This window comes from Embiotoca jacksoni, unplaced genomic scaffold (genome assembly GCF_022577435.1).
Source record: "Embiotoca jacksoni isolate LCO1_2020_lvr unplaced genomic scaffold, fEmbJac1.0.p SCAF_50, whole genome shotgun sequence".
Classification (NCBI taxonomy): domain Eukaryota; kingdom Metazoa; phylum Chordata; class Actinopteri; family Embiotocidae; genus Embiotoca; species Embiotoca jacksoni.
This window is the reverse complement of record NW_027185404.1, coordinates 600,019-613,452: the sequence shown is the minus strand read 5'-3', so window position 1 is coordinate 613,452 and position 13,434 is coordinate 600,019. Positions and strand designations below refer to the sequence as shown.

Here is a 13,434-nt window from a genome sequence, read left to right as displayed (position 1 = left end):
TGTGTGTGTGTGTGTGTGACTGTGTGCAGAGACACTCTGCATGTCTCCGCTGGCCGGGTACTTTAAGGACACTCCGTCTCCTCCTACTCTTAACATTCAGTGGAGGGAGCTGAGACAAGACGTGCAGAGGGAGTTGAGTTTATTTCAAACATTTTAAAACTGTAAACTACAAACTTTTAACGACCTCCAACACACGAGAGATCATTTTGTTTAAAACATTTTAAAAACTTTTATGAATTCAAACACATCCTGAGGACAACAATCAGAAGAAAACATTAAAAGCAGACAGATGAGATGAGGAAGTGTTTGTGTTTATGGGATCCTTTCAGCACGCAACGTCCTCGAGTTCAAGATGCTGATCTGCAAAAACAAACAGAGCAGTTTATATAACACTTCATTCAGTCTTCCCTCTGCGCGCGCGCGCGCACACACACACACACACACACACGTCCAGGAAAAGCTCACCTGTCTCTCGTCAGCAGACAACACACCCTCTGCTGCTACCACCTGGTACTGTTTGTTCTTCAGACTTCGGGGGAACTTCCTGATTTGGCGGATCGCTGTGGAAATGGTGTCCCTGCTCAGCAGCTTCCCGGTGTCTGAGGAGGAGGAGCCAGGATCCAGGAGGAGGAGGCACAGACTCCCATTCTTCCTCTGCTCCAAACCCACGATGGAGCGGCTGTGACCTGCGGGGGGACACGGGGGGACAATGGGGGGAAGGGGGATAGAGTGGGACACGGGGGACGACATGGGACCATTTTCAAAAACGACCAGCTGGGACAACCTTATTGAAAGAGAAAGGACTCAGCAGGATAACAATCCTCATGTTCAACCTGCTGCAGAGAAACCACGACAAAGGAGAACCAAGAAGCAGTCCACTACAGTCCACTCCGGTCCTCTACAGTCCTCTCCGGTCCTCTACGGTCCATTCCGGTCCTCTATAATCATCTACGGTTCTCTACGATCCACTACAATCATCTATGATCCTCTATGGTCCACTCCGGTCCTCTATGGCCCTCTACGGTCCTCTACAGTCCACTACGGTCCTCTATGGCCCTCTACGGTCCACTACGGTCCTCTACAATCATCTACGGTCCTCTACGTTCCACTACAATCATCTACGGCCCTCTACGATCCACTACAGTCCTCTACGGTCCACTCCGGTCCTCTACGGCCCACTACGGTCCTCTACGGCACTCTACGGCCCTCTACGGTCCTCTACGGTCCACTTCGGTCCCCTATGGTCCACTACGATCCACTGCAGTCCTCTACAATCATCTACGGTCCACTACAGTCCACTACAGTCCTTTTCAGCCCGCTACGGTCCACTACGGTCCTCTACAGTCTTCTACAGTCCTCTACAGTCCTCTACTGCCCTCTACGATCCCCTGAGGCTTCAGCTCAGACCTGGATACCATCAGTCACAGTAACACAGGTGGAGCAAGTGATGCTGCTGGGTACCTTGGTGCTGCAGGTACAGTGGGGGCAGGGATGTCTGGATGAGTCGGGGGGGCAGTCTGCTGCTCCTGCTGGACTGACAGAAGTACTGCTTTACCCAGTCAAAGAGGCAGGGGTGGGTGTCCCCGGGGCCGGTCGGCTGGTGGAAGTCCATGATGCGGGCTCTGTGAACCAGAACAGTACAGCATTGTAACATGTACCTGATGTGACCCGGTGGAGCTTCAGGAAGGTCTGACCAGCTGGTACTGACCGTCTGGGACAAAACACGTTTGGACCAGTTGTCATTCAGCAGCTAAATTGTTGACAAATCTGATGACCTCAGTTCAGAGTCATCAGCTGAGTCATGACCAGAACTATAAAAGCAAAGCCATGGCAGTGACTTCCTGTATCTATTTCAAAATAAAAGCCCATGTTTAAAGTGAAAAGCCCTCCAGAACTTTACACACAGTTCAGCCATACACTCAGTTCTGATTTGTATTGCTGACATTAGACTGTTCAGTTTATCTAAGCATATACTGCACCTGTTTCATGCTCACACACATACATGTAAACACCTTTTAAACTATTCCATCTTAAATCTGTTCTTCAGTGTATTCTGAGGAGAGAAACATTCGGCATGTTTATTAGGGAGCATGAAACTTTGATTTAAGTCATAAAGTTAATTATTAGTATCAGGCCTCATGGAGTGGCTTTAAAAGTCGACTGACTGATGGACAACATACTGAATAAACAAAAGACAATTGTAGAAGAACTAGAGTGAACTGAATGTCAGCCTTGGTGATGCCCAGCGCTTCATGTTTCACGCTGCAGCCTGACGACGGGTTTGGACGCAGGCTACCTCACCCGATCCCCAGAGAGGTGAGGAGGAAGTAGATGTCCTCACCTGATCCCCAGAGAGGTGATAAGGGAGTAGATCTTCTCACCTGATCCTCAGAGAGGTGAGGAGGGAGTAGATCTCTGTGGCTCCGATCCAGGCCCGTGTTCCCTGCAGCCGCTGGTCGAAGTGGGACGCTCCGTGTGGATCCAGTCCTTCTTTCCAAGCCTCCTCAATCATACTCTGCAGTCGTGGGATACTGGGCACCGTCCTCTCTGCAGTGAGGGAACACATCCAGTAAATCGACCTGTACAGGTGCAGGCCAGGAGCCTAATGATACTGTCTGAATATGAGATGCGGCTAACAGGCTGGTGTCAGAGCCAGAACCAGAACCCGTCATTAAAATGATTGTGCAGCTACTGCAGGATGAAGACCGGCACAGAGCAGGAAGAGTTACGAATCTGTGCAGCTACTGTGTCAGCAGAGCAGAACAACCACAGGAATGAGACATGATGTCCTCAGACTAAACAACACAGTTAGAGACACGCCCGTGTTCATCACCGTGTTTACACTGTACACCCACATGAGTCACTGAGCTGCTGTCAACACTGGAGTAAACTATACTCATGTTCTCAATGTTTGATGTTCCTGCATGAAGAACCCACCCACCCACCCACCCACTCACTCACTCACTCACTCACTCACTCACTCACTCACTCACTCACTCACTCACTCACTCCTTTCCCTTTTCTGGAGCATCATTCATGTGATCTCAGGTCAGGTGTGTTGCAGTGTTGGAGTGTGACGGCGCACCTTGCAGAACGGGAGTGTACGCGTCGAGACTCTGCAGAGAGGAGAGCATCATCTGGAGGTTTCTGTATCCACAGCCCCAGCCTTTATCCCCCCCCGACGAGCAGTAGTGGTCGGTGTCGGCACTCAGCCACACGTGGACACAGTCTCTGACCTCCGTCTGGTAGAAGTCAGACAGGGACCGCAGCACACCTGGACACACAGGTTACACACTGCATGTTAAACACGTTCCGTGACTGACAGGTCTGACTGTCACCCTGCACGTTAAAGGAGCGGCCAGCAGAATTAAACAGCTGCTAGAGACAGATTTCAAACCCTCATACTGTCCTGGAGTCATCGGAGGTTCAAAAACAGAACAAGTTTCAGGAAACATACGCGAACACAACTGAACACTCAGCAGGATCAACACTGATGATGACAGACTGGAATAACGTTTAAAGAAGGGAAATATGGAAATGAATGTAAGTTAGAACAGGTGGAAAACATTTTTCATTACATTACATTACACTTCATTTAGTTGACGCTTTTATCCAAAGCAACTTGCAATAAGTGCATTTCAACCATGAGGGTACAAAACCCAGAACAACAGGAATTAAGTAAATACAATTTCTTCAAGAAAGCGAAACTACAAAGTGCTATCAGTAAGTGTCATTTTAAGTGCTACTAAAGTTCTATTGTTCAAGGTAAAGTCGGAAGAGGTGTGTTTTTAGTTTGCGGCGGAAGATGTACAGAGTTTCTGCTGTCCTGATGTCGGTGGGGAGCTCATTCCACCATTTAGGAACCAGGACAGCAAACAGTCGGGATTTTGTAGAGTGTTTAGCTCGCAGCGAGGGAGCAACAAGCTGATTGGTAGAAGCAGAGCGGAGGGAGTGGGCTGGGATGTAGGGTTGGACCATGTCCTGGATGGCGCTAACAGGTAGACCTGCCAGGAGGGAGTTACAATAGTCCAGATGTGAGATAACCAGAGCCTGGACCAGAACCTGCGCCGCCTTCTGAGTGAGAAGAGGATGTATTCTCCTGATGTTGTGCAGCATGTATCTACAGGAACGCATCGTTGCAGCGATGTTGGCAGAAAGAGAGAGTTGACTGTCGAGTGTCACGCCGAGGTTCCTAGCAGTCAGCGTCGGGGATAACAGAGTTGTTGAAGGTCGTAGTCAGGTCGAGGGTGGGAGAGTCTTTCCCCGGAAGGAAGAGCAGTTCGGTGTTGTTGAGGTTGATTTTCAAGTGGTGTGAGGACATCCACTGAGAGATGTCAGTCAGACAGGCAGAGATTCATGCGGCTACCTGTGTTTCAGATCGGGGAAAAGAGAGGATCAGTTGGGTGTCATCAGCATAGCTGTGGTAGGAAAAGCCATGCGAGTGAATGACAGAGCCGAGAGAGTTGGTGTACAGAGAGAAGAGGAGGGGACCCAGGACGGAGCCTTGAGGGACACCAGTACTGAGAGGACAAGGTTCAGACACCAATCCTCTCCAAGTTACCCGGTAGGTGCGGCCGTTGAGGTAGGATGAGAACAGGGAGATAGCAGAGCCTGAGACACCGAGGTCCTGAAAGAGGAAAGAAGGATCTGGTGGTTCACTGTGTCAAATGCAGCAGAAGGTCTAGAAGGATCAGGACAGAGGACAGAGAGGCTGCTCTAGCAGTGTGAAGCTGCTCTAGCAGTGTGAAGCTGCTCAGAGACAGCAAGGAGGACCGTCTCTGTTGAGTGGCCTGTTGAAACCAGACTGGTGGTCAAGAAGGTTATTATGGTGGAGAAAGGAGGAGAGTTGGTTAAAGATAGCTCGTTCGAGAGTTTTGGAAAGACAGAGAAGTGTTGATGAGATGGGTGAGAAAAGGAAGAAGGTCTGGAGCAATAGACTGGAGAATATGAGATGGGATGGGGTCAAGGGGCAGGTGGTTGGGCGGGCAGAGGTTACCAAGGTGAGAACTTGATTGGGAGACGGGGGTGAAAGAGGAAAGCAAACGGGATGAAGATGATGGACATGTAGTTACAGAGGCTGGGTTTGAAAATGAGGAGCGTATGTCATCTATCTTTTTAGTAAAGTAGTTGACAAATTGGCTTGGAAGAAGGGTGGAGGGAGGAGGGGGGCAGCGAGGATCAAGGAGGTTGGAGAAGATGGAGAATAGTTTTTTGGGGTTGGAAGATGAGGATTGAATTCTGGTTAGGTAGAAGGAGCTTTTGGCTGCAGAGATAGAGGCAGAGAAAGAGGAGAGGAGAGATTGATAAGTGAGCAGGTCGTCAGGGTGGTTAGATTTTCTCCATTTCCTTTCTGCCGCTCTCATAGTGGCTCTCTGGGAGCACCGAGTCAGACAACCACGGAGCTGGGGAGGACTTGCAGGCCTGTCGTAATGTAAGGGGACAGAGAGAATCAAGAGAGGAAGACAGAGTAGAAAGGACAGTGTCTGTGGCAGAGTTAGGATGCATGAGTGAGTAAGAGTCAGTTGAAGGGAGGGCAGATAAAAACAGAAGAGGCCAGAGAGGAGGGAGAGAGGGAGCGAATGTTGCGACAGACAAGTACAGAGTCTGTTGATGTGGGAGGGTTGTCGGTTTGAGAGAGTGGGAGAGAGTGAGAGATAAAGAAGTGGTCGGAGACGTGAAGTGGAGTCACAGTGAGGTTAGATGTGGAGCAGTTTCTGGTGAAAATATAGTCCAGGTGGTTGCCGGCTTTGTGAGTAGGAGGGGAAGGACTGAGTGAGAGAACAAAGGAAGACAGTAAGAGCAAAAGGTCAGATGACTTCTCAGTCTGGATGTTAAAGTCACCAAGAAGGACAAGTGGAGGGCCATTTTCTGGGAAGTTTAACAGGAGGACGTCTAATTCGTCCAAGAAATCTCCCAAAGAACCTGGAGGACGGTAGAGGACAACCATGTTTAATTGTACCGGATGAGTAACTGTCTCAGCATGAAACTCAAAAGACAGTGGGGTAGAAAGTGTACGTGGGTACAGAGAAAAACTCCATTTGGGGGAGATGAGTAAACCTGTACCACCACTCCTACCAGTGGGTCTGGGTGTGTGGCTGAAGGAGAACGCAGAGGAGAGAGCAGCAGGGGTGGATGTGTTGTCCGGTGTGATCCAGGTCTCAGTGAGAGCAAGGAAGTCAAGCAATTGCTGGATAGCAAAGCTGGAGATGAAGTCTGTCTTGTGCGTAGCTGACTGGCAGTTCCAGAGTCCTCCTGTGACGAGGTGTTGGGTATGAGTGGAACGGGTGGGATAGATAACAGAGGAAAGGTTATGGTATTGGTGTGAACAAGTGTGAGGCCTATAGTATCTACGAGTAGATATACGCACAGGTATGGAAAGTACACCCATTCTCAGGTGGCAGTAGTACTACTCAGCTATGCTCAGCCTCCTCCCTGTGACTCCAACGAAAGACTCCTATGTCTTTATCCTCCGAGTCTTTAGCTCCAACGAAAGACTCCTCAGTCGTTATCCTCCGAGTCTTTAGCTCCAACGAAAGACTCCTCAGTCTTTATCCTCCAAGTCTTTAGCTCCAACGAAAGACTCCTCAGTCTTTATCCTCCAAGTCTTTAGCTCCAACGAAAGACTCCTCAGTCTTTATCCTCCAAGTCTTTAGCTCCAACGAAAGACTCCTCAGTCTTTATCCTCTGAGTCTTCATACGACGAGTCCTCGTTGACGCTGAAGCTTCAAACACTTCCTGGTTTTTATAACAGGGTTGGCTACAGCTGGTCAGACCACACCCCCTGCTTGTTAGACCTCCCGTCACCGGGTGTTACAAATGGGCGGCAATCGAAACTCACCACTGATTAATAAACAAAGAAAACTAAGAAAACTTTCGCAACAGTCCCTAGATGTTGTCCCTACTTCTTTTGGAGAAAGTATTTTTACCTCAAACTGGTGGAAAGTCAAATACAACTTAAGCCTTTGTAGAATTGGAAATAAAAGACCAGCAGTTTAACTCTAAACTTGTTCTCAAAGACTCACAGTTACTCGAGTGAAAACAAGAACCTAATCACAAACAATTCCAGCTACCAAAAAACAGGCAAGCTTTAGCAGTCAAGATAGCATAAAACAGCAGATGCAATAGTAAACTTTAGCAGAGAAGCGTATTTAAAGATTATACTTTGCCTTAGTTCAAGTGATCCGGCTGTATATAGTCCTCCAAAAGCCAAAAATGCACACACTCTTGACTGCACCTCTTAAATATAACAATGACTCGTGAAGAAAAATGTCTGACATGTACAACCCCAGTTCCATAACAGTTGGGACGCTGTGTAAAATGTAAATAAAAACAGAATGCAAGGGATTTACAAATCATATTAACCCATAGTGATACTGCAAATAGACCAAAGACAACACATCAAATGTTGAAACAGACATTTTATTGTTGTTTATTGTTTTAATGTGTTGTCTTTGGTCTATTTGCAATTAAATATTGGTTTGTATGATTTTCAAATCTATTGAATTCTGTTTTTATTTCCATTTTACACAGCGTCACAACTTTTCTGGAAACGGGGTTGTACAATATGGAGACATTTGTAACTACAACATACTAAAAGCCAGTTTAAATTAAAATCTTCTGGATTAGTAGTTTGAAGATCAGAGTGATGGTGACACAGTCTGACCGTCACGAGAACAGAATCTCTCAGCTGCGCCGGTTAAATCGCAAGTTGGAAAAAACCGAACGACACCTGACATCCTCACATCCGAGTCCCACTGATGCCACATCCTGGGTGGGTCCATTTCATGGCCATTTTTTCCCTCCAAACACAAGAACACAGAGAGGCTCTGTAAGTGAAAATGGACCTTTAATTGTGGTTTGTTATTTCACTTTATTTGTTTACTATTTCATGTGTGTTTTATGTTTACTAAATGTCTTTATTATGACTTTAGACTTCTATGTTTGAGAGAATGGAAACACAGAGTTAGTGGCCGCATTAATCCTGTAAGTTAAGCTTTGATTTGATATTTAATGTATTAATTTTGGCTTTATGTTTTTGATACGTTCTTTCTTGTTTCGAAAAAAATCATCCGTCCTTTCCTCCTTTTGTTGATCCTAAACTGGAACAAACACATTGTTGGAATGGCCTTTGGATCCAGTGTTTAAACGTTCACACCACATCAGATGTTCAGTAAAACAACGCAACCACCTTCACTACAGTTTTTTCGGTGCCTCAGTGGGTGCTGTTTAAAGTGAAGGTCCAACGTACCCTGGGTTCTGGTTCCGCCGTCGTCCGCCCCTGAGGACAGAGACTCCATCAGCTCGGCCCTCTTGCAGTGAAAGTCTGCTGGAGCCAGGAGTCCACGGGCCACGGCTCTCTCCATGGTCCTCTCCATCTGCCGGCGGTAGCCTCCTCTGCCGTCCAGACCGAACTGTTTCTGAGACATGAAGCGAAGGTCAGAGACGGAACTGGAAGGTCAGGACTGAAGGTCGCGAGGTCGCGGACACCTCAGAAGCTCTGAGCTCATCCAACCGGGCTCTGTGGAATCGGCTCAGACGAGACGGGACACAGGCTCAGCTGCTTATTCACTTAAAATACCAGAATATAACATTAATATTTACATTTTGAATTGAATCCTGGTATTTGGACAGTCTGTACTCCAACATAGAAATAAAACAGTGAGGATAAAGTGGTGATATTTTACTTTCAGGGTGTGAAGGAGGGAGCTGAACCTCAGAAGGACGACAATGATGATGATGAAGCTGCAGTTTTGACTCTTCACTCAATATGGAGGTGAACTCATACATTCCACATACACATGGTCTGACAGTGATGTCTGTACTTCGGGTTGTTATCCACACCTGCAGCTTCCGGAACTCCTCCCTCTCCTGCTGGGCCTCCTCCCGCCTCCTCCTCTGCTCCTCCTGCTGCAGCTGCGTGGCCAGCCTCAGGTCAGAGCTCCCTGCAGGCGGCACAGGTGAACCAGGAGCTGAGCGTGCATCGCATCACACGGACAGGACAGCAGGTGTGAACGAAGAGACCGCCCTACCTGCACCGTCCACGGCGGCCCCCTGGTCCAAATGCAGCTCCACGTGCTCCTGCAGGGAGGAGCTGTCACTGCACACAGAGGAGCACATCGGGCACTTGAAGCTCCTCGCTCCTACAGGACGGATCGGAACGTTAGTCACAGTAAATACACTTCGTAAAGATGAATACACTTCGCTGACTGATTCCTGAAACAAAGAGGCTCAGAGGTCGTTTCTGTGCTCCGCTCTAAACATCCGTCAGAGGAGAATGAAGTTAATGCGCAGCTCCTGTCTCTGAGATGAAACCTCCACCTGAAGCCCCCCCCCCACCCACGACCCAGTGAAAAAAACCTCATAAAACCACATCTATACATCAGGTTATTATCTATTAAACATCAGAGGCCTGGACTGTGAAGAAGGATCTCTGTTTATTATCTGTCTTCAACATGATCACACTAAATGGTCATATGAAGTTAGTTAACAACTCACTAAATCAAGGCAGGGTTTCCCAGTCCAACTGTGGGTGTGTTCAAATAAAAAAGGGGCGGGGTTTACAGCCTCTGACCAAATCCCAAACATGGACAGGTGTCGTGGCGGCAGAGCGAAGATCAAACTATAGTATGCGACATGAAGATGTTCTGATGTTTTATCTGGAGCAGGTTAGCTCTGCGGCATCAGTTACCATGGCGATGCGATGTCCCAGCAAGAAGTGAACCCACTTCTGAAAACCCAGAGTTAAACCTGAAGTTACCATGGTAACCTCAGATCCAGCTTCATACATAGTAGCGGCCTCTGATGGATCTGCACCTCCTCTCAGAGTCAGATAAACCTGCGTGGGTAACTTTAAACAAACACGTGAGTCAGACTCATCAGAGGAGTGCATTTACGCTGCTGTGTTATCTGGTGATAACGGCGAGGAGACATGTAACCACATCAGCTGGGCTGTAGGCTGGGACACACAGGTCCTCAAATATGAAAGAAAATAAAAGTCTGGAAATAATGAACGTGAAATAAAAGACTACATGACTGCGGTTAGAGATCTTAGAGATCTTATAGAACCATATAATCCTAGCAGAGCACTTCGCTCTTAGTACGCTGGTCTACTTGTGGTTCCTAGAGTTTACAGACGTAGAATGGGAGGCGGAGCTTCAGTTTTCAGGCTCCTCCCCTATGGAACCAGCTCCCAGTTTGTGTTCGAGAGGCAGAAACCCTCTCTAGCTTTAAGATTAGACTCAAAACGTTCCTTTTTGATAAAGCCTATAGTTAGGGCTGGCTCAGGTAGACCTGAACCAACCCTTAGTTATGCTGTTATAGGCCGACACTGCTGGGGGACCTCGTTACATGCTGAGCTTCTTTTCTTTCCTCCTACTCTTTAACTGACTCATACCTCACCATCTTTTTCTCTCCCATAGTTTCTTCTTATTGTCTGTTGTCTCCACTCAGTTCCCTCGCTCGCGTAGTTTCTCTTCTTTCTTTTGCAGATGTCCCGTCATGGAGCTGCATGTCTCTGCCCTGTGCTTGTCGTCTCCACCAACAGTTCACGTCTTCTATCTCTATGCTGTCCTTTTCTCTCTCTGCTCTCCTCTCACCCCAACCGGTCGAGGCAGGCCCACCTCTGATCCTGGTTCTGTCGGAGGTTTCTTCCTGTTAAGAGGGAGTTTTTCTTCCCTCTGTTGGAGGTTTTTCTCCCTTAAAGAGGAGTTTTTTCCCTCCTAGCTTATGTGGGAATTGTTGAATTGTTGGGTTTCTCTGTATAATATTGTAACGTCTTGCTATAAGGACGTTAATGTGTTTAGTGCCATGAAATAACCTATGTTGTGATTTGGCGCTATATAAATAAAGTTGAATTGAATTGCGGTTGTAGTTGAACACACACCTTGTCAGTCACATAACAGAAGTTCTCCATCTACTGACTGTTGGCGACAAGAAACTCTGTCTGTCAGCAGACTGGACCAGAAAGGTCTGCAGTCATGCCAATGGCTCCATGAGGCTCCGCTGAGATAAATGCTCATGTCAGCACATTGTCACGCGGTGCACACGGTAAAACGCTGACGTAATGCTTCGACCATCTTAACTTGGCAGATCAGAACGATAACATTTGCTAATCAGCACAAAAACAGAAAAGCTGAGGGAATGTTTTGTTATCATGCAAATGTTTAGTCATAAAAAAATGACCTGATGGTACGAGAGGGAAAGTCAGAGGATCATTGAGGTTGTTACGGTACATTATCTGGAAACCCTGATGGTTTCTGGAAAATCTAATCTGACTCCTCTGAGTGTGTCAGTGGTTCAGCAGAGCAGCGCCCAGTCAGCGAGCTGATAACGGCTTTATGCACAGTCATGTGTCCAAATAAAGAATCATTCGCTCTGATTGGAGGGTGAATGGTACGCTCTGATTGGAGGTGTAGATCGTTTTGTTGCTGTGGTGACGTACTGAGCAGCTTTTCTAACAGAAGACAGGAGACCCACCTGAGAGACAGCTGGCTTCTGCTGATGTCATGGCCGGTGAACACGTGTCCTGCAGTGACCCTGAACAAACATCAGTCATGAATAGAGACAGTGCTCCGTGTACATGTTGTATGTGGTCTGTAGAAACAGACCGCTGCTCTCTGACTGGACAGGTGGAACTTGTTTGTGCGGTGTGATTTGATCCTCCAGATTGTCTGTGTAACAGAGTGTGACAGACTGACGGCACATAGTGTTCCGTACACGACATCGCAGGAGGCGTGTCAGAGTGGTTACCTTCATCTGAGCCCTGATCCTGCAGATGTAACTCCACATGTTCCTGCAGGATGAAGCTGCTGCTGCAGACCAGGTCACACATGGGGCAGGAGAGGAGCCGCTCAGGGAGAACAGGACGGGTCAGAGGCGGGCCGACTGGGACAGTGGATGTCAGATTTGGACTGTTTGCATCACCTTTTCTAGATGAGGACCGCAGCTGCTCAGATGTGGTTTCATTTCTGTCCTCATTGCAGCTCCCAGCTGACTCCGGTCGGGTCTCAGGGCCCCGTGACGAACACCTACCGTCCGAGGTGTCAGTCTGTGTGGGTCGCCCCGAGGAACAGGTGGGCGTGGCTTCACCATCTGTATCCCAGGTGCTCCCAGATGTTCGGGGCCTCTTGCTGTCCCCTCCTCCAGCGTTCGGGGCGGAGCAGCCGGAGGTGAGGTGATCCGGGCCCTGCGCTCGCTGCGGCTCCTCTGGATGTGCCGACGTGACATGGAAGCAGAGCTCGTCGTAGGATGCTGCAGACCGGCAGCACAGCGGGCAGCGCAGGTCGCTCTCCAGGTGGCTGAGGAGGAGGTGTGTCTTCATGTCCTCCTCCAGCATCACCTCCTCTCTGCAGATGTCACAGGTCAGCATGGCTGCAGCCTGCGAACGCTCGCGCACACGCACACACGCACACACACACACACACACACACACACACACACACACACAGAGGTCAGAGAAGTGTGTCTAAAGGCTCAGGAAGAGATGTGTTACTCTCTCAGTGGTTAAACGTTCCTGCACATCAACAGTTTAAATTGTGCAGCAGGTTCACTGAACAACATGCAGAGGTCTTTAAACGCAGAGATCAGACAGGAAGTCAGACGGAAACAGCTTCTGATCAGGGGTCAGGTCGTCCTTTTATGATTTAAACAGGTTGTGTTGTGTCCTGACTGTTGTGTTCTCTTCTGTCCCCTCTGGATCCTGTTGATGAGCTTTATTTACTGTAACAGGCCGTGCACACCAGCTCAGTCCAGAAATACTGTTCGACACTTTAAAATACTGCATGAATCACAGGTGAGTTTGACTTACAGGTGCAATGACTCCTCGCAGCAGAAAGAGCAGAGGATGCCGCTGAGGCCTCTGGTTCTGGTCGGTGGTGCCCCCTGCTGGTTGGTTTTTGGGCAGCACGCTGTGTTTGGACCCGGACCTGCTGAGAAGGGTCCGGAAGGGACGCGTGCGTCTGAGGCTCCGGGACTGCAGACACACAGAGAGCAGTTATTAATGTGCTGAATCAGCAGTATAAACAGAGACATGTCTGTCCTGAATATGATGGACATGCACTCACAGATCCGACGGGGAGTGAGAAATCTCTTTCTCTTTCCTTTCTTCAGCTTCGAAACCTTTCCGGACAACTTAAAATTCATGCCGTCACCATAACACTATGCGACTTCCGGCCAAAACTTTCAGAATAAAGTAACAAACACTGAGCAAAAGGGCGCGAATTCGGTGAAATTATTATTTTTAAATTTCGCGTCCGTATTTTAGGTTTTTGAGTTACTGACGTGTGTTTGACAGTGTTTTATATTTCATTTTTATTTATTCCGCTCATGGTAATGCACACATTTCTCGAGAAAATATAAACAGAAAAGCGATTTACAATTAAAACAAAACTCATATTTATAAAGTCCATAACCGAAAAGGAGCAGGGAGAAGAAACA

General features: G+C 48.0%; 1 protein-coding gene across 3 annotated transcripts; it reads right to left on the bottom strand.

Moving 5' to 3' along the window:
- Positions 1-122: 122 nt before the first annotated feature.
- Positions 123-13,122, bottom strand: zufsp (zinc finger containing ubiquitin peptidase 1). Of its 3 annotated transcripts, XM_069172038.1 has the most exons (12): positions 13,062-13,122; positions 12,806-12,970; positions 11,749-12,376; positions 11,476-11,535; positions 9,030-9,140; positions 8,842-8,942; positions 8,249-8,417; positions 3,086-3,274; positions 2,382-2,547; positions 1,462-1,622; positions 466-686; positions 123-360 (listed from the first exon to the last, which is right to left on the bottom strand). In XM_069172038.1, exons 3-12 carry the CDS (start codon positions 12,365-12,367, stop codon positions 313-315), a joined length of 1,845 nt encoding a protein of 614 aa, XP_069028139.1. In that variant the 5' UTR covers positions 12,368-12,376; positions 12,806-12,970; positions 13,062-13,122; the 3' UTR covers positions 123-312. The 3 variants fall into 3 exon arrangements, with proteins under 3 accessions (XP_069028139.1, XP_069028138.1, XP_069028140.1); XM_069172037.1 differs by having other exon boundaries at positions 11,476-12,376; XM_069172039.1 differs by lacking the exon at positions 11,476-11,535.
- Between the last annotated feature and the right edge of the window lie 312 nt (positions 13,123-13,434).